The sequence below is a fragment of the Astyanax mexicanus genome, chromosome 1 (assembly GCF_023375975.1).
Source record: "Astyanax mexicanus isolate ESR-SI-001 chromosome 1, AstMex3_surface, whole genome shotgun sequence".
NCBI lineage: Eukaryota > Metazoa > Chordata > Actinopteri > Characiformes > Acestrorhamphidae > Astyanax > Astyanax mexicanus.
Window position 1 is genome coordinate 109652390 of NC_064408.1, and position 17547 is coordinate 109669936.

The window sequence follows — 17547 nt, forward strand, 5'->3', positions numbered from 1 at the left end:
TAGAAACAAACAAACCCTTACCATGTACCGGTTTCAAACTTCTCATTTACTTTCTCTGGGCAAGAGAAGACATGACCTGAGAAATATTAACACTTTATTAATAACATGATTTCAGTTTTACATCAATTCTCTACCTTTCATATTTGATTAGAGTTACTTAGCATAGTTGAAAAATGAGATTTCACACACTGGGAACCTCAAAATAAAATATTTTCAAAAGGGCAATCATTGAACATTTCTGATCAATTCTAAGGTAAAATAACACTGTTGTAAATAGGGGTATAAATCTGCATCTGAACAATTTTTGCCACAACCAACAAGTCATCTAGTCACAGAAGTGATATATCTGAAAGAACAGTGATAAATACTTTTTATGGCATCACTAAACAAGTTCTTTCTCTTTCTTGCCTTAGGCTAAAATATGCAGTAAAAACAAACTACCATAAGTGTAATAATGAATTCCAAACATGCCCTTTCTTTTTTTCTTACTATACATAGACTGTATAAACTGGGTACTTCATGTTTTAGGCTCTTTAAAATAAATGTCAATTGCAATTAAATCACTTTGTGTGCATGTATTTAAAAGAGTGTAAATATAAAGAATTTGTCTGTGTTTCCTCTGAAGCAGTCACTTACAGGTAGGCTCAGAGATGAGTGCTTGGGCAATGCTGGACATCTGGTGAATCTTTTGTGCAGTGAAGACCTGATCAGAGGAATCCTCACTCAAATTCAGGTCTGACCAGAGTGTCGGTTAAGGAATGCAACCTAACGTATTCACCGACACCTTAGGCAGTGTTATGTTGGTAATAATACAGTAAAAAGACCAGCATAAAGAATATCTTAAATATACAGCATATTTGCTCAACCCATACAAATTCAGCAGAGCATAATGTAAACCTTGCCCACAAAAGAGGGACGTTTATGGTTCTTCTGTCTATGCATAAAGCTGGGTTTCCTATGTTGTGTGTGTAAATGTAAGTGTGTGTGTGTGTGTGTGTGTGTGTGTGTGTGTGTGTGTGTGTGGCTGAGATGTCATTAGGTAGGTGTGGCAGGTTAAGCTTGTTGACTAAACATTCCTTTGCTTTCTCGTGCAGGCTCAATAGGCCCTGCTCAATTGTCTCTCTATTTGCATTTCAAAACTTCAGGCTTCTGCAGCCAACACCCTGCAGCAGCACAAACACACACACATACACACACACACACACACACACTCATACACACCCTCTAGCCACACCACCTCTTACATAGGCTGTCACTCTGCCTTAGTTAAAGGGAAAATGAACCTCCTTTTTACATTTTTAAGTCATTCAGAGCGGTCTGATGTAAAAAAAAAAAAAAAAGTCCAATCCAAGTCATTGTCAAGTCAGACACTGGTTAATGGTTTAGAGAAGGAAAAACTTTTTTTTATTTTATTTCATCTAACGGTCCAATTAAAAATTTTGACACAATGTGAATGAGAGCTAGACTGTTCAAATGATGTAGTAACTAAACATAGAAAAAATATATAAATAAATGTTTCTATTTAAACATGACAGCATATTTAAATTTTTATTACTACTTTATTATAAACTATACATATAAAAAAAATGTGGGAATTTTGGACATCTGAGATTCTAGAAAATATATTTGTGTCTAGAATGTATTTGTGTCTAGGTTGAAGTTAAGCATCAACTGTCCCAAAAAGACAACTTTTTAGCAGCTTCTTGGTCAACATACCCGTTTTCTGAAACTAGTGCCCATTTTTTTCTTATTTTTTTTTTTACCCCTTTACTGGAATTGTGTGCCCAAGGACCAGAAAAGATACAGAACTTGTGTCTTTAAAATCACTGAGAACATCAGCTGCATTTTACAGCTGTATACAAAAGGGTTGTTCACTTTGGAACAGCCCTCTATGACTTAGCCCCCAAGAAACCTGGGCTTTGGGATGCAGCTACTGAGTCACAAGCACCACTTTACATCAAACAACACTGAATTACTTTGTTTGCAACTTAACCACTGAATTATGTTCAGAAACTCAAGTGAGAATTCAGCAGAACCTTCCAAAAACTGCCTTAGAGTCTTCTGGATAGCTAAAAACATGGTGAAGGTTGCATCTCCACAATAAACTCAGATGGTTCCAATTTGAAACAAGGAACAGAGGTCATGTCAGCACTACCTTCTCTGAATATTCCTATGTTTTGCATATAGAGGCTACGCTTAGGCTGGCACAGGCATATCTTGGCTTGAGATTGTATCTCTAGAGCTCAGTTATTTAAATGAGACAGCAGACCTGCCAGTATTTTGTCATTATACCAACATACAAAAAAACAAATAAACAAAGCAAGCAATGATGTTTAAGGATACAATCTGTCATGAATTTAAGATCCAATTCCTTATGATCAGCTTCAGATGGAAAGCATTTCTTGAACTCTTTCCGAAGGTCAAAAAAAGAGAAGAAACATTCGGGCAACAGAACATTCTGCAATGAAAAAGCATGTTTACAATCACAGTTAGAGAATAACAGTAAAATATATATTTCTGCCCACAAATTCATAAGAAACAAGCTCTAGCTTGAATTAATAACTAAGGCTAAAGGAATGAAATTAATGCCACTGTTGTTGAGCAGTGAAAACAGGTTTAGCAGGTCTGGCCATCTGTACCTTGTTGGAAGCCTCTGGATGCAGGACCTGACGCAGGTGCAGCTGACCATCAGTACAGAGACAGAAGGAGTTGCCTGCATCTGTGTTTATTTCTGAACACAACCTTTCGTTGAACTGCGTATACACACACACACACACAAAATAAATAAGGCATCATATGTAATACATAAATATAATATTAAGTTGTATTTTTCTAGAACTGCACTATTTACATATCAGTTTCACAGTACTAGACAATTCAAAACAATTACTGAATAGTTCATTAAGTAGTAACTATATAATTCACAGCAGTTACTGAAAAACTATTTTTGTTCTCAGTAATTTGTTATATTGGCCTGATATGAAAACCAAATTGGAAGAGCATAAAAAATTTAATTCCATTTTAGCTTTAAATACAAATTCAACTTATTAGTCAAATTTAAAGCACTTTCATTTCATTTAAATGCTTCATTAATTTCTGTTTGTCATTTTTACCAAAACGATGATTAAAAGTGATGGCTGGTGATTTGTAATCTTTAGAAGCTACTACACCTTTTACATTGTAATTTTATAAGAAAACTGCAGTTTAACTAAAGTTAAAGTTGTAAGTCTAAGGTAGTTATCTTATTGAATATTTTAGGTTACTTTATCCTATTGAGGTAAAAACTTCTTTTACTTAAGTCTGTTGTTTTAACCTTTCCTACCTATTGAGAAATCCTACAGATGGGATTTGCACATGTACATGCAATCCAAAGATCCTACCTACTTTTTAATACTTGAAGTATTGTCATATAAGTAAATTAGGCTTGCTAAATATTCTATCTACTATCTATCTACTGTTTAATACTGGAAGTATTGTCTTTTAAGTAATTTCTGCCATACAAATATGCTATAAACTGTTTAATAACGGCTAAATTGTAGTAATTTAGGCCATTGAAATATCTCATCTCACTAGCATATTACTGAAAGCACTATCATATGAGATTATGAGACCTCATATGAGATATGAGACCTGTTTCTACATTAGCTATATCTCTCCATTATTTGCCCATCACCTTTTCACACTGATAAATTAGTACCTGTAACATTAGCTATAGCTCCATATTATCTTTCTTTACTGTTGTTTTGGTTCTGTTATTTGTTTGTACTGAGCGGGTCGACCTGAGGGGGATGGGTTCCTCTGACTGAGTCTTGGTTCCTCCTAAGGTTTCTTCCACTTAAAGGGAGTTTTCCTTGCCACTGTGTCACCACAATAATTAGCATCTCTGTGGTGCTGCTCATAAGAGGCGTGGACCTTTTTTCTCTGTACAGCTGCTTTGTGACACCATTTGTTGTAAAAAGCGCTAAAGAAATAAAATTCTATTGAACTGAACTGAATATAATTAAATCATATAAGTGACATAGGCTATCAAATTAAACTAGCACTGTTTTAAAACTGGATGCGTCGTCCTACAGGTAGATTAGGCTTTCTACCTCTCTACTATCAACTGTTTTAATACTGGAAGCATTTATGTGTGACTCCTTATCCTATCTACTATTCGACTATAATCTACTGTGTTAATATTGGGACTGTTTATAATAATATAATCAAAGCTATTAAATACCGTATTACTTAGCTTATACTTCTGCTGGAAGCATGTTCTGATATGGATATGAATCTGCAGAACATCCTACCTACAGTTAAATTTAGAAAAATATACTACACAGTAGGTCAAAATAAACAGGGTTAGCACAACAAACCTGGTTGAGAGCCTCTTCCAGAGGGGCCGCAGAGCTGAGGGCCTCAGTGGTGACCCCACTGACCTCCACACACTCCTCAGACACACACAGGCTCTCCGGCTTCACCAGCACTTCATTCACCCGTCCGGGCTGAGGGCAGGCAGGGAGAGGGTGCGGTTAGAACCGGGAACAGTGGAATAATATAGATAATACACCTACAAACTCAAAAAACACACAGAGGCAGTGGAGGACCCTGACTAACCTGTGGGCCCAGTTTTACAAAAAAACATCTTAGCATTCATTATGAACATCTTACCATGGAAAGAGAGAGAACGAGAGAGAGATAGAGAGAGCTGAAGTGTGTTTAGTATGAAGCTCACTTGACCATCTAAGAACTATAATTCATTTAGTTCAAATAGTACTAATAACCTTGTGTAAAACACAGGCCCGAAGATTGGCTTAACCCTTTCAGATCTGAATTATTTATGAAGTAATGGCAAGAATGTTTTTTTACTATAATCCACACAAAACACAAATCAGCGAATTATTCTAATATAAAATCTAAGACAATCCAATTCTAAATGTTACCATATAATATTTTACTTTTTATGTCCATTGCATTGGAATCCTGTGTTTACTACTGTTATTTGGTATTGGTATTGACCTTTTTACTTTAAACCAAATAAATGTGATACAATAAAAGGTTCTAAACTAGATTAAATAAATAAAAATAAGCCCTTACATTTCCTTCTTGGCTATAATGCTGCCTTGCCATACTACAGCTGTTTTTTTATTGGTTTATAAATGTCTATTGTGATGGACAACAGGTCTCAATCAGCAATAGATAGATAGATAGATACTTTATTGATCCCCGAGGGGAAACATAAAAAATAAAAGAAACAACATGATGTCCACTGTAATGGATGTAGGGTCTGAAAGGGTTATGCCTGTGTGATGGTTAAAAGAGACAAACCAACAGTTTTAGGTTTCTGTCAGTGTTGAGGTTTCTGTCACTGTTGACATGCTAATATAGTAGCTTTAGTTGGCTGACTACAATTATGTTTATGGTGTAAAAAAAAATGTAAATTCTTAAAAACGAGTGTACCTATAGTCTTCATCATCATCTTCTCAACATGGTCTTTAAATACATAAATGAGAAGATAAATAATAATCTCAAAGCGAATAAACCATCTCTCACCTTTTTAGTGACTAAATTGAGGACCTGCCAGACTAGCTGCACCGCCTCGGTTTCGTCTGACCCCAGCAGCTCGCCGCTCGCCCCGCACGTCGTGGTGAAGAACAGCACCAAGTTCTCTGGATTTACCGTCATTTTTAAAAGAGAAACAGTGGAAATAAAAATAACTCTAAGCGTCAGAAAGGTGAAGAAATCCCCAGCCACCGACTCCAGGTGACGGAAGTGAAGTGAGGGCCCCACACACCCCACACCTATGGACAGGTAAACTCAGCGGTTTCGCTCCTTATTTCCCCCGTTTATCTCTGCTGAAGCGATGCTGAAGCGATGCTGAAGCGAATGTCCGCCAGTCCGGGAGTAATGGCTGCTCGCCTGTGCTCGTTTTTGTGTGTGATCTGCCTTGCCCTACCTGGCCACCGCCCACGTGACACAGGTGAAAAACACACCTGGCCGCCGCGAGCGCCCTCTTATTGGTGCTCGGAAACAGGGACGTGGCACAGCACTGGAGGAAAATATACATAAACCCCAACAACACACAGTGAATTAATACCACCACTGAGAAATACAATATATGGGGTAATACTGTATACAGGAGAATAGAGGGGATCTCTATCTGTAGGCCTGCAGTAGGCCTATGGCTAAAACCCAGTGAACCAGTGCCTGTAGCTGAACTAATGACTTACTACAGCATCGCAATATAATTCAGTTAAAATGTGAAACTCATATATAGATGTATTACACACAGAGTGATCTATTTTTTGTGTTTATTTATTTTATTGTCGATGATTATGACTTACAGCCAATAAAACCCCAAAAATCAGTATCTCAGAAGATTATTATATAAAACATATATAGAATATTATATAAAAACAAATTTGTACTTTTGGCAGAGTGGACTGCTGGAAAATGAAATTCACATCTCCACAAAAGTTGTCAGCAGAGGGAAGCATGACGTGCTGTAAGATTTTCACACAGTGGATCAACACCAGCAGATGACATGATTCTCCAAACCATCACTGACCATCAGTAAATTTTGTAGATAGATAGATAGATTTATTTTTATTTTTATTTATCCCGAAGGAAATTTAGGCACAAAGTTTAATTTTTAAAAGTCCACTACAATATATGGGGAATTCACTCTTCACTAATCTAATTTTATTGTGCCAGAGTGATTTAATTGGAGTAAATTACTTACTAAATTTGAGGATAAAATGTGTGTAAAATAATTAGAAAAGGTGTAAATTTCTGTGGCTGGGCACAACACCCACGGTGAGACTGTATTAATAATGCCCAGTTTGACTTGTGTTTCTGTCTTCAGCAGAGCTTCAGCCCTCCTTGGAATGTAGTTATACCTGTTTTGAGCAATTTCAAAAGGAAAATTTGGCCATTCTTCCAGAAGAACTACCTGTCATGCTGAATAGTGGCAGCATCTAATCTGGGTTAAAAGTTCCAACAGACACTCTCCGCAAAAAACAAAAAACAAAAAAAAAACAACAGAAAAAATCATACAGGAAAATTGCATAAGATGACTCCTCTCTTCATCAAGAGTTTTGTTTGCAACAATAGAAAATGATCCACAGATCTGTAGTTCACACACAGGAGTACCCAATGTGAGTACTATTAACACATATTGCTAATTGGAAAATAGAGTGAAAGCAAAAAAAAAAGACTGTCATTTTAATAGAATGGAAGAAATATGATGTAAATGTAAAACAACTGCTGTTAATAATGCTTTATCTGTAGTATCTATAATTTAAAATGGTCCACAGATCTGTAGTACATATACAGCAGTATCCAGTGTGTGTACTATAGATTAAAACATGATGTATTCATTTAATATAAAAATGTAAATTACTTCCAAAAATGTGAATGGAAAAAGCAGATGTAAAACAATATTTTAAAAAATGCTGTTAATCAACAGTAAGATTTTCTGCCTTTCACAGTTCATATTAATTACAGTACACAGTATAAGTCATGTATGTGTTACAATGGTTAAGAAAAAGATGGCAAACAGACATTGAATCAGTGTTCACTTTTCAATTGCTAATGCATGGAAACAACACTGACCTCAAAACTCGGAATTGATTTATTTGTGCACACTGATTTTACGTCGTATGGTTTTATATTTGTGGTTTTTATTAATATTTACTTACATTAAATATGTATATTTTGTTTGTATTCTATTCTTAAATAATATAATAATCAAATAATATATTCTAAATTAATAATATTATTATTTGTGCGGAGCACCTTCCACCTAAAAGCATTACTGTGAATGGAGATTCAGAGCCCTAACAATATAAAACCTTTAAATGAACTTTGATTCAATGTCAGAATTTCAACCTTAACCATTAGGCCTATTAGTTTATGTTAAATAAAGGTTGTTTTTAAGATGTTTTTTACATCATCAACCTTAAAATATGTAATACAACCAAAATAGTGTTAGTTTGCCATATTTTATGAGATTGGCTTTTAAATGGTTTAAAATAGCTTTTGCTGCTATATTACCCTTTGTTATACTACAATATAGTTTATGACAGTGTTATACAGTATCCAAGTGGGCAAATCATAATCTCATATACCTCCCTATCCCCTTTAAATTGCACCATGTTACCGATAAATGACTTCCCCAATGAAGAAGATCACTAAATGTAAAATATTGATTATTAAACCTTGTACTTAAAACTCTTTAGTCTACAGAGCCCCTACTGCAAGAGACTAATAAATCATTTTAAGATTAAATAAAAAGAAACCCATTTACTCATCATTTTCTTACAAAAGATTATCCTTGAATTGGAGCTTTGGTGTAATATTCAGTCTTGTTAATGGGCATTAATTTACAGAAAAGAAAGTTTTATTATTGTGTGGCTACGACTTAATTATCTCATTCACACGCTTTAATTATCTTGTTCCCACACATTAGGATCTCGTTCTCACGCCTTAATTGTCTTAATATGTTGTGGCCACAAATTATTATTATTTTTTAACATGATGTCACCTTAGGGGCTCCATATTCACAAATGTATCTGAGCTGTATCTGTGTGTAATGTGAACAAATTTGTCGCTGAAACGTCTCACATGCGCACATTGATACGTGTATAAACGTCGCCTTTTTCACCAACAACAAAACTCATATTTGAGAGATGACTTGTAGCTTTATAAAGGTGAAATGGATGAGTAAGCAGCTCATATGTGGAGCATCTTTTGCTGCAGTGGAGAAACAGTAAACAGCTGGTCTGAAATACATGCTCAGGTTGAGGAGGTGATAAAAGAGTAGGCTGCTTGCTTTTGCTGTTTTTTCAGCTATTGCTGCTCAGCTGCACCAAGAGATGTTTGGGTAAGAGAGAAAAGCACGTAGCGCATGCGTAAAAGCAAAAAGACACATCTCGCATGTTCATGAATCGGGTATGTAACCGATTTAGGACCACATATGAAAGTGACTTAAATCTGATTTGAATTTGGCACGTTCACACAGCCATGAAAACAATTGGATCTGAGCCACATTGACCAAATATCGGATTTGAGTCACTTCAGCCAGGTTATGTGAACGAACCCTAGTCACTAGTATGTACGCAGCGTGGGAGTCCTTAGCACCGCCCTACCTAGTGCACTAAGTAGGCCGCATGTAGCAAACTGAGATGTACCCGGATGTTGCTAGTGATCCCCGGAGCTGACTTTTCCCCGGCGGATGTTCAAATGTGACGGAGAAACATGGCGGGGGATCCCTCAATGGAGCTTCTGTTTTTAGACACGTTTAAACACCAGAGCGCCGAGGTAATGATCACGGCTTATTCCTTATTAACGCGGCTCACTTCGGGCACCGCGCTCACCTCTAAATACCTGGTTTTAGGGGTAAACGGGCCTGTGCTTTCTCTCAGCTAGCGGGCGGGCTAACCGGCTGTGTTAGCCTAGCCTACCTAAGCTAAGCTAATCTAGCCTGCAGCCCTATTCCTTACATAGATAAATAGCTTTACTAGGTTTAGCTATATGTTTACTTAGTCTGAGACGTTATTAAGAGGGTATTTAAATGTCTGAAATTATAATTACACTCTGTGTAAAGCTATTTCTGTAGAAAAGTAATATAACTTGCAGCCAGAGAGAGAGAGAGAGAGAGAGAGAGAGAGAGAGAAATTAGCCAAATAAGTTAGCCAGTGTAGGTTAGCTAACATAGCTTACACGATATCCCCTAAGTTAAGTTAACGTAAGTTGCATGTTTAAGTTCGATTATTCAAAAAGCCATTATAATGCATTATGAAGCTTGCTAGCAGTATAACTGTGTTTTTAACATTGAGCGCATGGCTTTTTGTGGTCTTCAGCCATTACCACAACCACATCACTGATGCAGGTGAAAAAAAAACACAGCCAAGCTGCACCCAAAGCTAGCTAAGTAGATGAACCCATTTAAGTTACTGCATTGTTTCTCAGCATTTTCTTAGATCTACACCTTTTTTGTGTGTTTTCCCTGCTCCCAACACTCCTGAGCTAACTTCATCTCATTCACACCTCAGCATTGGGTGTGTTAAGGTGGGGGAAACAGCTAAATGTGCAGGGCATGAGAAATCCTGATCCACTGTAACTCAACTCCTAAAAATTAACCATTAGTAGCGTATTCATTTTAGTTCAGTATGTAGGGGTCAAGCATGTATAACGTACTAGAGACCCAGTCTTAAGTTAAAGTACAAAGTGCTCTATCTAAAAAAAGTGGTATTAAGTATTCAACATTTTCTGTACTCAAGTACTGCAAGTAATTTATTTAAAATATGCTACACAAGAACTGAAAGTAAATGTACATTACTGTGTTATGCAATTATTAACATCATTAACGTTATTAAAGCAGTGGAAAGTTCTCAGAGTGAAAGGCAGAACAGGAGCACGCAAGGTCTTCTTATAAGATCAGCTTGATCGCTTGATTCACTCTGTGATAAGGCAGCTTAATCAAAGTGCCATCTACCTTTGAAGGAATGATTCATAACCGCTTTAAAATTTTAATAAGTAGCGATGCAGCACATTTATTAGAGTATGAATCTAAATGTTCTTCCATTTATGCACAGTATGGGTGGGCGATATGGCTCTAAAATAATATCACGATATTCATGTTTTTTTTTTTTTACAATAACGATACTTTTGACGATATGACAAAACACTGAATTAGAAAAAATATTTAGAAGTTTATTATTGCTTGCAATATGATATGGCTAACTGAGATATTAAAAAAATAATTTAATCAGATTTGTGAAAGAAGTCAACGATCCAGAATGTCATGATACTAATAATGCACTAACATTATTTCCATATTCAGGATTAAAGTAAAAAAAATTATACTGGACAGATCTAATCTGTCTCTAGTAGATATATAATAGTAAATGAGATCAGTGTGACTTTTTCTTTTGCTAAAAACAGAAAGAAGTAGTACTCTGATGTGATAATTAGGGATGGGTGATGTGGCACGATATTTAATATCATAGGGTATAATATCGTTCACAATATATAAAACTATTGGCGATATCATGTACGATACGATATGGCACACCGCTAACGCACAGTATGGGCAAATCCAGAGGGCCAGATTGCTGTACAGTATTCTTGCTTTACCTGCTCATGCAAACCTTATTTAACTCACCTGTTAATTGTCTGGTTTAGTAGACCTGTTATAGCAGGGAAATCAGGAAACTGTGCTTTACACACACAGCATTAAAGTAACATTTAGCTATTTAATTTGCAACCATTGGTAATACAAATGTGCAAATGCAGACACACCCAGAGAGCTTGTCTATTCCATGTATAGAAACTATAGAGACTCCCTGGAGCAGATTAACATAAACATATTGGCACCATGCCTACTACCAGGCATGGGTTTCACAGGGGAAAATCCCCCTTGTGTTTTTAGAAATTATTGTGCTCCATCCAGTACATTTCCATGAGTTGAGGGTAAATTTAAGCGGTGATGGTTATCCAGAGTTTACAACAACACGTTTATCATTGAATAAAGGCCCTTAAAATCAATATCGGTCATCACAAATGAAATCACAGCAATCCTCCAAAAAAAGTCTTCCCTGCAAAAAAACAATTGCAGGATAAACTTATTAATACCATAGATTTCAGACAAAACCGTAAATGAGCATGTGTCCAAATACTTTTGTCCATACAGTATATTCATGATTAGAATGTGGGAGAAATGTGAATGGCTTCATATCTGTACAATCTGATGTATAGAAACAATGTGCTGTTCTCTTGAGTTTTAATGATGCTGGTATCTAGGGCTGGCCCGAATAGCGTTTTTTGAGCTCCGGATATTCGGCACTGATTCGAAGCGAATATTCGAATATTCGTTTTTAAAAAAAGAGGTAAAAAAAATAAATAAAAAAAAGCAAATCACGGCCCCTTTAATCCACTGAAAAATGTTCAATTTGCTCTGACCGACGAGACATATTCACCCCGGATTTTTGGTGTTTTTATCCCCCATATTTTTTCTGTGTTTTTAGCTCAGATTTCTTTGTGTTTTCATCCCGGAATTTCTGCTGCCCCACACGCGGCTTATCCGCTGCGTAAGCAGGCTAGGAGGCTGCTGCTGCACGGTTTCTCCGCTGCGCAAGCCAGCCCAGTAAATTGCTGTTTGTGTTTTCACACTTAGGCTATTTGCTTAAAAAAACAAACAAAAAAAAAACGTTTGTTCAGGAAGTATTTTATATTCTTAAACATTGTTAATTATATTAGAGGACAGTCATTGTAAACTGTACTTGGTCTATTTCGGTTAAAGGATTGTGCAGGGCATATTACTGATTTTGTATTTTTGCACTTGGGCTATAAGCTCAATATTAAATATTTCGTTTGTTTAGAAATTATTTTATATTTTTAAACCATGTTAAATTATATTAGAGTAGAGGAAAGTCATTGTTAATGACGTTATTGTACTTGGTCTATTTCGGTTTAAGCATTGTGCAGGGCATAGCCGTATTACTGATTTTGTATTTTTGCACTTGGGCTATAAGCTCAATATTAAATATTTCGTTTGCTTAGAAATTATTTTATATTTTTAAACCATTTTAAATTATATTAGATAAGAGGAAATTCGTTCAGACATCATTTTTGTAGGCCAGGCTTTTGTAACCGATTTAGCCCCTACTGTTGCCACATTACGTTTTATTATATAAATCAGTTTCGAAGAGCCTGCATTTTTTTTTATCATGTATAATAGAGGTCTGCGCGAGACTGATTTTTAAACCCACTCTTCCACGCTCCGCGTTTCTGTCTCGTTACCGCTCCGCAAAAAAATTGCTTCTTTTAATCCCGCGCCCGCCCGCCACATAGTGCGGTCCCGTTCCTTACCCCAGTCCAAACACCATCGGTGTGTGCGTGTGTGTGTCGGTCCATCCTGCGCGTTGAGAGTTTTCTTTAGGTTTTTTTTTTTTTTTACAATTATTACAGTTTTCTTAACTATTTATTAATTTGCTCCCGCATCGTCTGGATTAAACTCCCGCTCCAGCCAATAACAGTTCAGTTCTGTCCCGCGCGCAAGATATTCTGACGGGACCCGCGAAAACAGAAGTGGTTAGAGTGAGGTGGAACTCTGGAAAGGAGAAAAAAAACGAATATCCGAATACCAAAATTAAAAACCGAATACCTACTCAACGAACGAATATCCGAATACCCGAATATTCGGGTCCAGCCCTACTGGTATCTGTATTTGTGTGTTTATGCAGTAATGGAGCAGACCTGTGGAAACCAGTTAGATCAGTCAGTTGCCAAAATAAAACATCTTTATGGAGAGAGCAAGGAGTTGTTAAAATCATTAAACTGCAATTTTTGACAGACTCAGGACAGAAATGTTTTAAATGTGACAGATACTCTTATTTGAACATTTTGTGAGCAGTTGAGGTGGGAAGTATGACTTTTATCTTTGTAAGTATTGGGATATATAATTTGCTTATTCTGGGAAGACTGACTATCATCTGTACCTAAATCACTGTGAAAATTAATTGCACATTTTAATACATAGAGTGAAATTATTCCTTTTAATTGGATGTAGTTAGAGCTAAGATTCGCTGCTGCTGCTGCTGTATTTTGTCTGCATGTTTAAATATGTAATACGTATTGTATGTTGTAAAAATTTCCTTGTATATTGTAAGTAAAAATGGATATACTATACAATTGCACCATTGTTAGCAGTTATTGTACGTACAGTGCTGTATCTCAGATAACAGTCCTGTTTTCTCTCTCTCTCTCTCTCTCTCTCTCTCTAGCTTACAAACGTGGATGTGGTGAGGTTTCCATATGGTGTGTTGATCACAGAAGTCCGAGTTATCCCCCCTGGAATTAAAGCCCACAGCAACCTCCCAGACAGCAGAGCTTTTGGGTGAGAACATCTTTCTGAACAAACATAATCATGTAGATTTAAATGGTAGTTTTTATTACCTCACTTCTAGACTCAGGAAGTCACTGTATAACCTATTATTCACTTTTCTTTAAGAGTTTACATTTCATCAATTGTTTAACCATGATATTGTCAGACAAATAATGTTGTATAACATGGGTATTGTCAGGACAAACAATAATAACTGACATAATTCATTGCAAATAATTTAATTAGTCCTGTTTATCTTAACATAGTGGTGAGATATGCTGCTATTAGTGCATGTTTTTGATATATTGATATAATAAATTTGATCATAAGTCCCTGCCCAGTTTCTTTTTATGGGTTCTGTTATAAAATAGATAAATATGTTTCTCCTAATGTTACTAACAACAAAGGAGAATTCCAGAAATTGCTGTGAATCTGTTTTGGAGCTGTTAAAGGGTGTAACGTAACAACTTTATATATTTAGCCATTTTGTCATGCAAAACAAACATTAAAAACAGGAATGTGCTTTATTTTTATTTTGTGTTTAAGAACAAAACCTTATCTCATCATGAAATTTAGTTTATTCATGCTTGTTTTATGTGAATGCTTTGTTTAGGATTCTCAGGTTTTCTACAGATCTCATGTATTTCATGTCTAATCTCATTAAAGTCTGGTTTAGAATCAGTACAAGATTTAAACAATTTTACTTTAGAGAAAGTCTTTCTTTAGTGTGTGACTCCACACAATGCTGAATAAAAGTATTTATACAAAATAAGAGATCTGTTTTTGTTTTTCTTAAGACAAAGAAAAGCAGATGTTAGCAAAGATAATTAACCCTTGTCTCTGTGACTTTGTTCTAATGATTTAATTGGGCATGAATTTGGGAATAGAATGGATTATCCTCCATTGAAACTCCATTAGGAATGTCTGAGAGGGATCTGAGGGGTAAAGTGAAGGAACAGGAATGGGTTTTTTTTGTTTCTTGGTTTCTCCTGTTCTCACTCTTCTTAAGTATCAGATGAACCACACCCCCTATTATTCTGCTTTCGGTTATGAGTAACCCGCCTGTGTGTTTCTGTTCTCAGTGTTTCTCTCTCTTGCTCTTCTCAGAATCTGCTTTTTGTCATATATAGTATACAGATCTTGCACTAATCAAATACTAATGGATGTTATTTATAGTGGTAGAATCAATTCTATATTAAGTGATAGACATTAGGGGTAGGCTTTGTTTTTGTTTCTTTTGTCTGAATGCAGACATATAATGCTGAATATGGTGAAATGGGTGATGCCCTCTTATGTCACCATCTTGTATGTTGTATGTTTTTATACATGTTTTAAGCCAAAACCTTTTCTTATTAAAAAAAAAAAAAACTCTGACATTAGGCAATTTATTCATGCTCATTTTGTGTTATGGCTTTGTTTATCTATATATATGTTTTTTTCATCTACATATTCTTATTTCATCTTAAGTCTAGCACTAATGAAATAATAAATTCTAATTATTAATAGTAATTAATTAATTGTACCCTCTGCTTGTATTAAAGTTGTTGATGATTTATGTCTGGATGGATATTGTTTTTAATAGGGTTGATTCAGAAAATACTTTTGTGTATACCGTGACTTGCTGTGTTTAATGCTCATTATTTGGTACCCTGTAGGTCAAATTAATTGTTTTATGGCTATCAAGCATAAAACAGGATTTATATATAAAAAAAGATGTTTAAAAAAACTACTGTCATTATTAACAGAGGATACATTCAATAAGAATAAGTTGTGTAATTTATGAAAAATATCTATATATATATATATTTGTATGTTATTGTGTTTTGTAATAATGAGTAAAATTAAGTCAGGTGGCTATTATTGTCATTGTATCTGTGTACAAGCACTCAGTAGAGTGAAATTACATTCCTCCAGGTCTGTGGCGCACAGAGCAGTGCAATACTTTACAGACTACATAAAGTACGAATGGTTAAAATAAAGCTAGAACAATGCCATATATCCTATAAATACAGCAATGTTAAATGATTAACAGAAGAGACAGTGAAGTGGCAACACAGTACTGAATGAATATGTGTGATGAGGATAAGGTACATGTATGTTAAATGTTACATGATAGTTATGCAGTCAGTACAGGTATACAGGGCTTTAGTAGAGTTACAGTATTCTAGCATTGTTCCTCTATTCATGTCTGAGTATCTCCTTTCAAAAAACTGCCATAAAAAAGTGTTTGTGTGTGTGTGTATGTGGAGGAAATGGAGGAAGGGGATGTCAGGGCTGGATTTGAATTCTGATCCTTGTGTGTGTGTGTGTGTGCGTTATGTGTGGGTTTGTTTCTTCAGGGAAACTGCCCCTCATGCGTTCCAGTTGGACCTGTTCTTCAACAACGTCTCCAAACCCAGCGCCCCGGTGTTTGACCGGCTGGGCAGGTACTACACACGTTTGTACACACACATGAATAGCACTGCATACATTACTCACAACTTACCTTGACATATGTGCTTCACATTTGGTTTTACATGCACAGTAAGAAACACTCAGAGACGTGGCACTGACTAATGCCTTCCTTTACCTGCATGTGTGTTTATATCCTTAAAGTATTCCTGTCATTTTGTTCTTTCCAGCCTGGAGTACGATGAAAACAAATCAATTGTCTTCAGGCCCAATGGCAAGGTGAGAGAAGCGTACATTACTTAGTGTTCTTAATCTTGGGTTTCTTTCTTGTGGCATATTGTCACTGTCACTAAACCTGTCACAATAATTACATCATTGATTTATTGTATATGAAATATAAGGACACACCCTCAACACTTTTGCTGACCTCAGTGTTGCCCTACATGCCCATAAATGCGAATAAATATGTATATTAGCTTTGTTTAAAGCAACAGTCTGTAAGGTTTGTGTATTTTGGCATTTAGGGACCTCTCTGGTTATAATGTGTAACTGCACTGATAGGTGGAAGAGTATTTTTAAAACATGCATTAGTATTATTCTCTCTATTTAGAGTGGAGAAACCAGGACCATGTCGTGTTCTGATTTATCTTGCCAGCCCAAAAACCTACCAGACCCCTCTGTTTTTAAGAATGAATATATTAAGCTGTGCAGGAATGGGATCGTAAGTGCATTTATTACAATAGTTTGTCCCCTCCACATCAAAAAATCCTTTTATGTTTTCAGTGTAAATGAATTGTATCTGTTTTACGGAACTGTTTTAGCTATTTAGGATAGGTAAACATTTTTTGTTCCAGTGTCTGAACATTCTTAATATTTATTTATTTATTTATTTTTTGATAATTGCTCTTTAAACATAATTCATTATGCAAACAAAATCTAAAGCTTTTGGATTATCATTAAACCGTTGGTATCAAATGGTCTTATACAACAACAATAAAATTGTTTATTGCAGTTATTTATCGTTCAACAGTCTTTATTTTGATCTAGCTACACAGAAACCTTGTATCTCCAAAATGTGAACTTTAAAGGGAAAGACAGAAATTATCAGTATAAAACATTATTATTTTTGTAGCATTTCTCTTGGTCCTTGCCACAACATAAAGAACCTGATTTACAATATATTTTTAAAAAGGGCTTATAAAAATATAAGCTTTTTGCTGAACTTTCACGAATATGCATCTTAATAATAATAATAATAATAATACGATGAATAAGTTCATCTACGT

The 17547-nt window shown here is 35.6% G+C and overlaps 2 protein-coding genes across 4 annotated transcripts in view; one reads left to right on the forward strand and one right to left on the reverse strand.

Moving 5' to 3' along the window:
* esrp1 (epithelial splicing regulatory protein 1) overlaps positions 1-5916 on the reverse strand; it is a 35688-nt gene extending 29772 nt beyond the window's left edge. For both annotated transcript variants that reach the window (XM_007236513.4, XM_007236512.4), the window contains exons 1-6: positions 5536-5916; positions 4359-4487; positions 2640-2753; positions 2344-2458; positions 637-735; positions 22-76 (exon numbers count right to left, since the gene is read on the reverse strand). In XM_007236513.4, the coding sequence (XP_007236575.3) occupies positions 22-76; positions 637-735; positions 2344-2458; positions 2640-2753; positions 4359-4487; positions 5536-5667 (644 nt within the window). In that variant the 5' untranslated portion in view covers positions 5668-5916. The remainder of the gene's footprint in view (positions 1-21; positions 77-636; positions 736-2343; positions 2459-2639; positions 2754-4358; positions 4488-5535) is intronic.
* Positions 5917-9185: 3269 nt separating this feature from the next.
* Positions 9186-17547, forward strand: part of virma (vir like m6A methyltransferase associated) — a 28848-nt gene continuing 20486 nt past the window's right edge. For both annotated transcript variants that reach the window (XM_007236510.4, XM_007236511.4), the window contains exons 1-4: positions 9186-9303; positions 13770-13882; positions 16210-16296; positions 16492-16540. In XM_007236510.4, coding sequence (XP_007236572.3) covers positions 9241-9303; positions 13770-13882; positions 16210-16296; positions 16492-16540 — 312 coding nt within the window. In that variant the 5' untranslated portion in view covers positions 9186-9240. The remainder of the gene's footprint in view (positions 9304-13769; positions 13883-16209; positions 16297-16491; positions 16541-17547) is intronic.